Source organism: Balaenoptera acutorostrata, chromosome 19 (assembly GCF_949987535.1).
Source record: "Balaenoptera acutorostrata chromosome 19, mBalAcu1.1, whole genome shotgun sequence".
NCBI lineage: Eukaryota > Metazoa > Chordata > Mammalia > Artiodactyla > Balaenopteridae > Balaenoptera > Balaenoptera acutorostrata.
This window is the reverse complement of record NC_080082.1, coordinates 28245097-28256737: the sequence shown is the minus strand read 5'-3', so window position 1 is coordinate 28256737 and position 11641 is coordinate 28245097. Positions and strand designations below refer to the sequence as shown.

Below are 11641 nucleotides of genomic sequence, written 5' to 3'. Positions count from 1 at the left end.
TTTCCTGTTGTGTAGGTAGTTTCCATGTAGACCATGGCAGGTATCCAAGATGCCAGAGTGAGACAACAATGTTGTGGAAAAGGCTTGAAACTAGCAGCCAGGAGACCTGAGTTCTGGTCCTGGTGCTGCCTAATACTACTGGGCAGTTAGGACAACTCTGCATCTGTGGGCCCAGGCTTCCCATCAGTAAAATGTGGGTGGCAGGGGCCTTTTCCCCCTCACCATTAGCTCCTTTGACTCCTGTCTGTCACTAACTATTTCAGTGACACAGTCTTTAGCTTTACTAATTCTCTCAGCCTCTACACTGACTGGGCTTCCTTTTTCAGTCTGGTTAACTCTGTTTTATTAGTCTGCTCAGGCTGCTGTGATGAAATATGGCACAGTTCTAGAAGCTGGAAGTCCAAGATCAAGGTGCCAGCCAACTTGGTTCTTAGAACTTTCTTCCTGACTTGCAGATGACCGCCTTCTCCCTATATTCTCACATGGCAGAGAGAGAGAGAACACGCTCTGATGTCTCTCCCTGTTCTTATAAGGGCACTAATCTCATCATGAGAGTCCTACCCTCATGACCTCACAAAGACCCTCATTTCCAAATATCCTCACATTAGGGGTTAGAGCTTCAACATTTTGGTACATACAGCATCCCACAGCATCTGTCTTCTGCTTTGCTGTCTCCTACCCAAGTAGACTGAATGATGGGGGGCGGGTAACAAGCTAGTAGGAATTTCCAGTCTCTTCTTGTGTACCTTCCTCTGGGCCCTTTCTGCACCTCTGATTCTTTTACCTCGACATCCTGTCAAGTTCCCTGCAGTAGCTATTCCAAATTTCATTCCATTCTCTCCTTTATAGCATCTGTCTCACACTCAGAAGACTACTTTAATTCTTAATTTACTGAGATGACACAGGCTGTGTAGCAAGGGCCCCCTCAGTGCTCTTCCCCTCTGTCTCAGGAGGAGGTGTCACTCCTTGCTAAGGCAAACTCCTCCTCATCTCCTCTGATTACTCTTCTTCTGCCTGCTAAATGTTGTCCCCTGCCAAGTTGTATTTTAGGGCTTCTCTGTATAAGCTGCTGCCACCTGGGAATTCCCTGGCGGTCCAGTGGTTAGGACTCTGTGCTTCCACTGCAGGGGGCATGGGTTCGATCCCTGGTTGGGGAACTAAGATCCCACAAGCCACACGGCTCGGCCAAAAAAAAAAAAAAAAGCTGCTGCCACCTTTTTGAAGCCCACTCTAACCTCTCTCTAGGCTGTTTAGGGGACTTTGGTAATTCTTTATTGAATGTTCAACCTATGAGACGCACACTGCCAGGCACTGGAGATGCAGAGATGAAGAACTCATACCCACCCACTGCAGCTACACAGAACTGTAGATGGTAACAATACATTAAAGAGCATTGTATCTTCCTGCAGTTTCAGAAGTGCATGATCCAGACTTGGTGGGTGGAAGGGAAAGGGTATAAACCTATTGTTCAAGTAAACTTTGCTAAAGTGTACGTTCATCCCTCGGTATCTGTGGGGATTGGTTCCAGGACACCTGCTCCCCACCAAAACCTGTGAATGCTCAAGTTCCTTATGTGAAATGGTGTAGTATTTGCATATGACCTACACATGTCCTCCCATATAATTTAAATTATTTCTAGATTACTTATAATACCTAATACAATGTTTAATACTATGTAAATAGTTGTAAATACAATGTAAATGCTATATAAATAGTTGCTGGGCATACAGCAAATTTGCTTTTTTGGAACTTTATAGAATTTTTTTTTTTTTTTTTTTTTTTTGATCTTCAGTTGGTTGAATACACGGATTCAAAACCCTTGGATACGGACGACCGACTGTACTTTTATTCTTCCATAAATGTACAGACTTCATTCTTTTAAAAAACGTTACTGTATTCCTATGTTTGTATATTTAATCAGGTCTCAGTCAATGGGCAAGTAGTTCTATCTTCTGGTACAGACTGCTGCAGTGAACGTCCTTGTAGATGTATCTTTGCTTACAACTGCAAGTACTTCTGCAGTATGAATTCCTAGAAGTGTTATTGTTGAGTCAAGCGCGTGTGCATGTTTTGCGAAGTCGCCCTCCAGATGGTTTAACCTGGTGCCCTTTAGAGAAGGGGGCGGGGGTGGACAAAACGTTGGGCCTCCGAGCAGCAGGTGGCGTTCTAAGCGCCTCTCCGCCGAAGAGAGAGGCAAGGCCGCGTCGACCGACTTCCGGTGGCGGCGTTGGCGCAGGCGCAGTACAGCCGACGCGGGAGGCCCAGCGAGTGGCGCGGCGCGATGCCGTATGCCAACCAGCCTACCGTGCGGATCACGGAGCTCACCGACGAGAATGTCAAGTTCATCATCGAGAATACGGACCTGGCGTAAGGCTGCTGAGGGAAGAGGCTGGCGGCTCTAGAGAGCCGCGGGCCCCAGCCTAGGTGGGGCGGGGGTCATCTTTCCAGAACTGGCCCCCGGGTCAGGGCTTTCGCTTTGGGAACCGTGGGTCGCGGGGCCGGCCTGTCGAGGCTGCGGTGCCCACACGCCGCTTGGTTTTCATTCCTCAGGGTGGCAAATTCTATCCGGAGGGTCTTCATCGCTGAGGTGCCCATAATAGGTAAGCGACCCCCGCCTCGTTGCCAGGGCCACCAGGCCTCCCCCGCAACCCTCCCCATACCTTGGCGCTCCTGCCTCCAGCCTTGGTTTGGGCCGGGGATGGGGACGCTGAGAGAACAGGAATGCTGCAGACTTGATTGGACCCTGTGCCCTTGGCCCAGGGCCACTCTGGTCACCTCCCTGGCTCCCACGGGCTATTTAGTTCCACTCTTCCACGTGCGTTGGTGGAGAGCACGGGTTCAGGAGTCTGTGGACTTGGGTTTGAATACTGTTTTCACTTACTGTCTCTGTGAAATTTGAGCAAGTTATTAAACTGTGCTGCAGTTTCCTCTCTAACGTTCGAACACTAATAGTAGTTATCAGGGTGATGTCACGTATTAAGGGGGTAATCTCTGTGCATTGTGTTCAGTGAGTGTCTAGTACCGGTAGATGTGAATCTGTTCCGTCAACTGTATTTAGGGAGCATATAAGCACCAGGCAGTGGTGCTAGGCACTGGGAACGCAGAGCTGTAAAGTACAGGGTTCCTGCCCTCCAAAGGCTCACAGTGAAGTTGCAGGGGAAAGATGAATTCACAGACAACCCAAATGCAAGACAGACTTTTGAATCAATTAAGGAGAAGCATAGCTACAGGGCCCTTGGCGCCTAGAAGAGGGAAAATCTGTTTCTGCTTTGGTTCCAGCCACTCCGCTCTAGGTGTTCTACACGTTTACAGATACACTACAAATATCTTCTGAGTGTCAGCTCAGAGAGTTTGGGTTAGGAAAAAGAAATGTAAGTCATAGTTGCTGCATCAAGCGTGCAAACTCCTAAGGAAATAAGCAGGCCAAATGATTGGTAAAGAAGAGAACATTATAGTTTTTCCACCATTACCACCCACAGAGACTTTTTCAACTCAGAGCTTGGAGGGCTGGTCCTCCTTCTCTGCCTAATCACTCCATGTCCCGGAGCCTTAGTTCCATCATGAGTAAAATGAGGGACTTGTGCTTTAGGATGCAGCCCTGACATTCTAAGTGCCACTTTTCCCACAAATAATATTGAGCACCTGCTGCATTCCAGGCCCCAGCTAGGAATACAGAAGTTAAGACATCTGAAGACCCTGCCCCAAGGAATTTTTGAAACATGAGGTAGAGACAAGACACACAAATATAACACAAGGCAAAATATGACAGGTGTCTTAAGAGAAGTCTGGACAGAGTTCTGGGAGGGAGGAGGTTACAGGGACAGAGTGTTCGTCTCTGTATCATGGAGGGCAGGCAAGGCTTGGTTTATAGGAGGCTCAAAGGATTTTCAGCTGCACAAGAGAGGTTAAGGGCATGCCGGTGGGAGGAAAGACGCAGAGGCAGAAAAGCTTGGCTCATGGTCCTTATTTGGCTTGGGTTGAGGAAGCAATAGGAAGCATAGGACAAAGCAGGTTGGGGCTTGGTCATGTCTGGTCCTCTTCTGACCTCCGTACCTAGTGTCCATGCCCCTCATTGGGCAATTGGGCGCCAGTGCCATTTGATTAATGAATTTAATTGCTTATGTGCAGATGTTTATTTATGAATGAATGAGTGAATGTGTGTTTAAGTCAGGCGTGTGTGACAAGTACAGTTCTTACCGTCCTACTAGCTCATTGCTGGTAGAGATTGGGTTGTATACTTAGTATGCCTTGCTCATTAAAGGATTCTGTGAGCATTAGTTGGTTGAGTGATAATAAAGCATTAAATTGAGTAATCTGAGTAATCTGGTCACTGTATCATAAAATGAGATGTGGACCATAAGTCTGTGTTACTTCTGTGAGGTTTGTCTAACTTTCAAGTGCTCTTGGATTTGGTGTTGGCATGAATAGCAGATTTAAGTGCTTCCCACAGAAATACTCAGCTCAAAGAAACATGTTCCCACTCCCGTGGTATTCTCTAATAAGTCATTGTTTTTTGGGTGGTACAGGGAACTCTCTGCATCAGATCCACCTGAGCAGGGAAGTAGGGTGTGGTGTATGTGGTTCTTGTTAAAATGCAGCTTCCTGGTCCCCACTCCAGAGCTGTGGAATCAGAGTCTCTGGCAGCCTGGCCAGGCCTCTGCAATTTCATAAGCATTAGATGATTTTTAAATCTGGAGAACCATTGCTCTTAAGTCTTCAGATGAATGTGGTGGCTAAACTGCACATCTCCTTTTCTGCTTCCTTCATTCTTTAGCAATTGACTGGGTTCAGATTGATGCCAATTCCTCAGTCCTTCACGATGAGTTCATTGCTCACAGGCTTGGTGAGTGCTGGGTTTGGAGAGTTAAAGGGAGGGGGCTGTGCCAGTGTCAGAGGAGGAAGCCTCCTCACTCCCAGGGGGACTTCGGGGTTCTCCTTTTGGCTTGGCCCCTTGGCCTTCTTTAATGTGCTTTTCTGTCTTCCAGGATTAATTCCCCTCACGAGTGACGACATTGTGGACAAGCTGCAGTACTCCCGGGTATGCTGTGTGCTTGGGTGGAAGGTCGGGGGTGGGGGGAGGCAGGGAACCTTAGTTCTTACAGGGATTTTTCCCGACATCTTGCTTTCAGCTTTTAGAAAGACAATGTGGAGATGTTGTCTAGAGCCCAAAGCAGGCATTGATTGGTCTTTGGTTCTGATGGGACCTCAGATTGATTAGTCTCAAGGGGCATCGGGGAGTCTCATTAGCCAGCCACATAAGAGGGGGCATACTCCTGGATGCCCATTTATACGGAACGGGTGGAGCTCTTCCTCTTCAGCATCTGATCTGTTCAGACTCTGCGTTGCAGAGCATCTCTTCCCAGGGACAGGGGCCTAGGAGGCTAAAGGGAGTCGACAGAAGGTTAGGGGGTGAGGACAAGGAGCAGAGGGAGTGAGAGCTGTCCCACAGAGCAGCACCTGAGTGACCGGGATACTGGCGTCTGCAGGTTTATGCCTCACCCCGTAAGTTCTGCTAGTTAAACATGGCTCCCTTCCTCTAGGGCCAGGTTTGCACTTCCATGATACGTTAACAGATTTAGAACTAGGGAGAGTGTAGGACAGGTTTAGGTTACCTGCATCCTTTCACCAGAGCTGCATTAGGTAGCAGCTTGAGACTATTCCTTCTTGATGGCTTTAGGTGATCCTGAATCAGCCCATTTTCTTTTTTTTTTTTTTTTAAAGATTTGATTGATTGATTGATTGATTGCTATGTTGGGTCTTCGTTTCTGTGCGAGGGCTTTCTCTAGTTGCGGCAAGCGGGGGCCACTCTTCATCGCAGTGCGCGGGCCTCTCTCTATCGCGGCCTCTCTTGTTGCGGAGCACAGGCTCCAGACGCGCAGGCTCAGCAATTGTGGCTCACGGGCCCAGTTGCTCCGCGGCATGTGGGATCTTCCCAGACCAGGGCTCGAACCCGTGTCCCCTGCATTAGCAGGCAGACTCCCAACCACTGCGCCACCAGGGACGCCCGGCCCATTTTCTAATATTCCCAAGGGCACGTCATTTTTATGGTGGCTAATTTGATATATTTTGTAAATTTATATGTGTTTTTTAAAAGAACTATTCAAGCACACAGCAAAGTGTGGAGCTAATATAACAAATAGGCATGCTCCCACCAAACCGGTTGTCACATTTTAACGTTTCACCATTTTGCTTCACGTCTCCAGAGTCGGTTTTTAAGAAATAAAACATCACATATATTGGTGAAGACAGTTGTACAACCAATTGAAGACCAGTTAGTCAATATCTTATATAAAGATGTGCATCCCCCATGACCTAACAGTTCCTTCCATTAAATTTGTTTCTAGTATTGCATTTACTGAACAAAGATGGTATGGATTTTTTTGTTTGTTTCTTTTTTTTTCTGAAAATCTTCAGAAAAGTGAAAAGTAGAATAAATACTAGTCTTTTCACCTGTAATTTCCAGTTTTTGATATTTTGCTATATTTGCTTTGTGTTTCATATAGATGTGATTTTTGCTGAACCATCTGAAAGAATGTTGCAGAAATCATGACATTGCTCCCCCTAGCTACATCAGCATGCATGTCCTAAAAATAAGGATATGTTCCTACATAGCCACACTTATCATGCCTAGGAAAATTAGCCCTGATTTGTACTATCTATCTACAGTCTAAATTCAGATTTTCCTAGTTATCCTCAAAATGTCCTCAACTGTTTTTGTTTGGCTGCACCACGCGGCTTGTGGGATCTTAGTTCCCTGACCAGGGATTGAACCCGCGCCCTTGGCAGTGAAGGCGAGGAGCCCTAAGCACTGGACCGCCAGGGAGTTCCCCTTAATTGTTTTCTGTCTGTGGCTCTGTCATCCGTGCATTGCATTCAGTTGTTGCGCCTCTTTAGTCTCTTGATCTCTTGAACAGAGTCCTCTCTTTTCATTATTTTTTTTTTTTTTGAGGTTAAGTACCTTTTCATATTTTTGTCTTCCATTACATTTTGGTTCTTTAATTTCATATTTGTGAGTGATTCAGTCTCAAGGGTCTAGGTTGCCTTCCCGTCTCACCTGTGATTGCAGACTATCCAGGTATGGCCCCTAGATCTTCCTCATTGTCTTGAAAACATCGAAAATAGGTTGGATTTTCCTCACTGGCATGAGGGGGAGAACAGTTTGCTTGATTACATTCTGGTAACTCTCTTCTTGCCTGAAGTTAAACGGTAGCAGCTAATCTCTAATACGGGAGTGTTTCAAGAATCAGCGTAAAGAATGGCAAACTTGAGAATTATTGAAGCCAAGTGATGCTTATATTGTGGCAGTCTCTTAACACTCTTCTCTGCTTTTGTGAAAAAATTTCCGTATGAAATTTTTTAAGAAAAGGTCAGTAGTCTGGAACTTAAAATGTACTTTTTTCTATTGTTCCCTGGATTATTTTATTTTAAATGGTCATTGCATTCCCAGGCTAGTCCACTTAGCTCAGGGGATGCTGAACTATGCAGTGTGAAAGCCGCTTCCTTCTTACCGCCTTGGTTCTCTGAGGAAGGGCACCCGAGGGCAGGGTGAGACGTTAGTGCGTCTCCCGGCCGTGGCCTGGCAGCGAGGGGTGGGAAGGACATGTGGGTACCAGCGTATAGGTGGTCTCTGAGCTGGGACGCACCTGCCCTTGAGCAGCCTGAGAATGGTGTGCAGATGGACACAGCCCAGGAGAGCCTGGAGGCTGTGATCCACCCTTTCCCAGATGAAGAACCTTAAGGAACAGGGTATTAGAAGCGGGGAGCCAAGCCAGGATTCGCCGTCTCTCCGCAGACTCACTCCTGCCTCTCTTCCTGCCTCAGGACTGTACGTGTGAAGAGTTCTGCCCTGAGTGCTCGGTGGAGTTCACCCTCGATGTGCGGTGCAACGAAGACCAGACGCGTCACGTCACGTCTCGAGACCTCATCTCCAACAGTCCCCGGGTCATTCCGGTCAGGAACACCCTCCCTACCCAGGACCTTTGCTCTTCTCCTGGCTCCAAGTGGGCCAGACTGGGGTGGATTCTTATAAGACACCGACTTTCCCTGTGTTACCCTCTGCCTTAACCTAAGCCTGATGCCTAGAAGTGCTAATAATTCTGGACTCTTGCCAGTGTGGGCAAAAGCATTGGTGCTGTGGGCCCTGCCCCCTAAGGACCCTTTTAAAGGCCACAGTACTGTTTTGACTGGGGAGGTTGTCACAAAGCCATGAGGTAGGGGTTAGAGGCCAGTAACCAGCACAGACTGGGTCCTAGTAGGCACTTCTACCACCGCCTTCTCAGGCATCCTTTCCTTGGCTCGGCAGGTCGCGGTCTGGAGGTGCTAGAAGGTGGGTGCCAGCAGAGGTGCGTGGGGAGATGAGCAGCAGCTAATAAGTGCCTCTGTTTGGGCTCCCTGCAGGTGACATCCCGGAACCGAGATAATGACCCCAATGACTACGTGGAGCAGGATGGTAAGGGGCCTGAGAGGGGCAGAGACCAGACCCAGTTTCTCGTGCTGCCCGGTCTTCCAGTGGCACTGCAGGTCAGACCGTGGAGAACCGTGCCGCTGCTGGCCCTCGACTGACTCACATCTCCCCACAGACATCCTCATCGTCAAGCTGAGAAAGGGCCAGGAGCTGAGACTTCGCGCCTACGCCAAAAAGGGCTTTGGCAAGGAACACGCCAAGTGGAACCCGACTGCAGGCGTGGCTTTTGAATACGATCCCGACAACGCCCTGAGGCACACGGTGTACCCCAAGCCGGAGGAGTGGTATGTTCCTGCTGGGAGTGAGGGCAGGCAGGGTGGGCGGGTGTGGAAATGGCTCCTGGTGACCGAGATGGGGCAGCCTCACTATGAGACACGGGTGCCCTCAAAGCGGCAGTAGCAGCCTGTGCTGATCTGTGTTTGACCTCAGGCCAAAGAGTGAGTACTCAGAGCTGGACGAGGATGAGTCGCAGGCGCCCTACGACCCCAACGGCAAGCCGGAGAGGTAAGAGCCTGGTTTGGCACTTGAAGGTTACGTGTGTAAGGACGTACAGTTCTGATGCAGCCTCTGAGTTGGGGAGACCCTTTCCCGCCCATCCCAGTTCCCCTCAGCTGAGGAGGGGCTGGTAACTGCTGAACCCACGGTATGTGCACATCCAGGCAGATTATCATCCCCCTTTTGGTCGCTGGGGGGGGAGGGGGACCCTCCAGTTATCCAGACTGTTCCTAGTCTGATTTTTCAGCTCCCAAAGAAAGATCAACCTAGGACCCAAAACTGACCAGAGCCTTCTAGTGACGAACATGAAAATGCTGGAGCAGGTGACACTGCTTACTTTCTCTTTTCCCTCAGTGTGGAATACATCCACACACAGGTGTTTTGAGATATCTTTTTGAGGTAGCCGTGGCCTCCTCGAGGTCCTGCAAAGTGCCCTGGGACCACTGTTTCTAAGAGGTTGGATGGAGGTCATCCCTGGGGCAAGGTCGAGTTCATGGGGAGAAAGGAGTCAGGACCCAGGAGGGAGGCGGGCCCGTGGCCATAGCTCAGGCCGGCCTGCCTCATGGAGGGCTCTCACCAGACTCTTGCCTCTCAGGTTTTACTACAACGTGGAGTCCTGTGGCTCTCTGCGCCCTGAAACCATCGTCCTGTCAGCCCTGTCTGGATTAAAGAAGAAGCTGAGTGATTTACAGACCCAGTTAAGCCACGAGATCCAGAGTGACGTCCTGACCATAAACTAGCTGCAGCTCACCTGTTTCAGCAGAATAGCAGTTGAATTTTAGGTCTCTCCTGAGACTCCAGATTTTGGCTCCTGGGGACTGGACAGCTGTTGCTCAAGCTTCCTGGCAAGTCTTCAGTACCAACTAGAAAGGTAGCAGCGGGGAAGGGTAGGTCCATCCCAGCCTTGCGCAGTCACAGATTACCAGGGCCAGCACTGCTGTTGGAGGCAGGACGGTCCCTTCCCAGACATTTAGCGTCCCCGGCCCTGCCTGCTGATGGGCAGTAGTGCTGCCCGGAACGTCCCTTCTGCCCTGTATCCCAGTGTGCCTGAGGGGGCCACGGCGTCCCCCTGTTGAGAACCAGTGAGCTGAACTCTCATCTTCTGGGTACTTCAGTTCTTTACTTCAAATCCTTTCTGTTCACAAGTTGGAATGTTCACTGTTGTACCTTAGGCTTCTGTGTTAACGCTGAATCTAGAACCCTCACTCAGGCCCCGTGAGCCTTTGCAGTCCCTGCCCCGGCCAGCCTACTGGTTCTTCACTCAAATTCCCAAGTGTCCCTAATCTGAGAATCCTTTGAGAGTAGTGTTAGGCCCAGGCTATCCCCCTCTTCCCGCCAGTAAACCTTGTATTTTGTTCTCTACCTATGAGTTTTGAACGTCACCAACAATGGCCAGGTTATTTAATTTGTGGGGGAGGGCAAGGGCCTTCATGGAGGTCTGGCCTTGGCCACTTAGCCCTATAGGTAGGAACAAACCCAAAGCAGTTAATTAGGCAGCCTGGCAGGAGAAGCCTGGAGAAAACCAGAGATCTAGTACAAAAAGGAAGGGTTATTTATTAACAGTAGTTGTCTTTTAAAGTTTTTATTTTTGGCAATAAAGAGCAAAACGTACATAATCGCCTTCATGCGTCATCGTGCCACTAACCAAGCCAGCCAGCTCTGCCTCCCCTCCGTGGCCTTTGGGCTCCCTTCTTCAGGCTAGCTTATTCCTCTAGGTGGTCATTGCCTGGGTCAGGGTCAGAGCTGAGCGGGCTGTGGCCACCTCCCGGCTCCGGTGCTCTGTCGGAGGGGGCCTCTTGCTTTACCATCCTCCTGCCACGACTTCAATAATGGTTATTTACAAGGAGGTCTGTTCCCTCAAATCAGAACCCTAAAATATTAAAAACAAAACAACCCAACACACACGCAACCAAAGGTTTGATGTGAGTAAAAAGATAGCCCTTCTGCACGGTCGTCAGTAAATACCAGCACTAGAAAATCAGTTGCTCTAATTGCATTTCAGCAGGGAGCCTCAGCACCATGTGGAGGGGGAAGTGGGGAGGGCTCGGCTTCTGAGTACTTTGGCTGCCGGAGGGAGGCCAGACAGGGCAGAGGGGCTCCCTCTGTGGGAGCACTGCCCACGCCGGTCACTGAGAGCGGGCAGCAGGGCGCTCCCCCCCGCCCCCCGCAATCCTCCTGCGCGGCCGGCCTGGCCCGGGGGCAGGAAAGCGCCCGGGACTGGCTGTCCTCCCCGGGCCGACGTAACCAGCACCCCCCACGCCCAGGGCGTCTCCTCAGCCTGCTAAGCAGGAAGGAGTCTGGGCAGAAACCATTTTCAAACCAGATTTTCACCTGAGGTGTCACCAGATTTCACCTCTGCTGAAAACTCCAAGTGCAAGGCTACCAAGTGGCACAGTGTAAGTTCGGATCCTTCCTGTGCCACTCTAGGCCCAGAGGGACTGAGAAGCCACCTGCTGTCTCCGCCCCTGGGCTGCTAGGGAAAAGCCAGCAGCCAGCGCAGCACCCCGGAGTGTGGAGTGTCTCCCTCCTCTGGCCCTGGCAGCTCAGGTCCTGGCAGCAGGAGGGCTGGTACCATGGGGGTACGGGAAACCGCTGCCCTCACATTCAAAAACAGCCTTGACTGTGGCCTGGTCATGGGATTAAAAAATGTGTATGTGGTGGCAGGGAGGGTCAGAGGGGGAA

General features: G+C 49.9%; 1 protein-coding gene across 1 annotated transcript; it reads left to right on the top strand.

The window, feature by feature from the left end:
* Window positions 1-2208: 2208 nt before the first annotated feature.
* POLR2C (RNA polymerase II subunit C) lies at window positions 2209-10575 on the top strand. Its single transcript, XM_057534733.1, has 9 exons — window positions 2209-2367; window positions 2551-2600; window positions 4775-4843; window positions 4986-5038; window positions 7822-7950; window positions 8398-8449; window positions 8580-8748; window positions 8894-8968; window positions 9555-10575. The coding sequence occupies exons 1-9, from the start codon at window positions 2282-2284 to the stop codon at window positions 9697-9699; spliced, it is 828 nt and encodes a 275-aa protein (XP_057390716.1). The 5' UTR covers window positions 2209-2281; the 3' UTR covers window positions 9700-10575.
* Window positions 10576-11641: the final 1066 nt, after the last annotated feature.

Coding starts and splice junctions, on each gene's coding strand:
- POLR2C (XM_057534733.1), top strand. CDS start 2,282: ATGCCGTATGCCAACCAGCCTACCGTGCGGATCACGGAGCTCACCGAC. Junction 2,601..4,774: donor CGCTGAGGTGCCCATAATAG/GTAAGCGACCCC, acceptor TTCATTCTTTAG/CAATTGACTGGGTTCAGATT. Junction 5,039..7,821: donor ACAAGCTGCAGTACTCCCGG/GTATGCTGTGTG, acceptor TTCCTGCCTCAG/GACTGTACGTGTGAAGAGTT.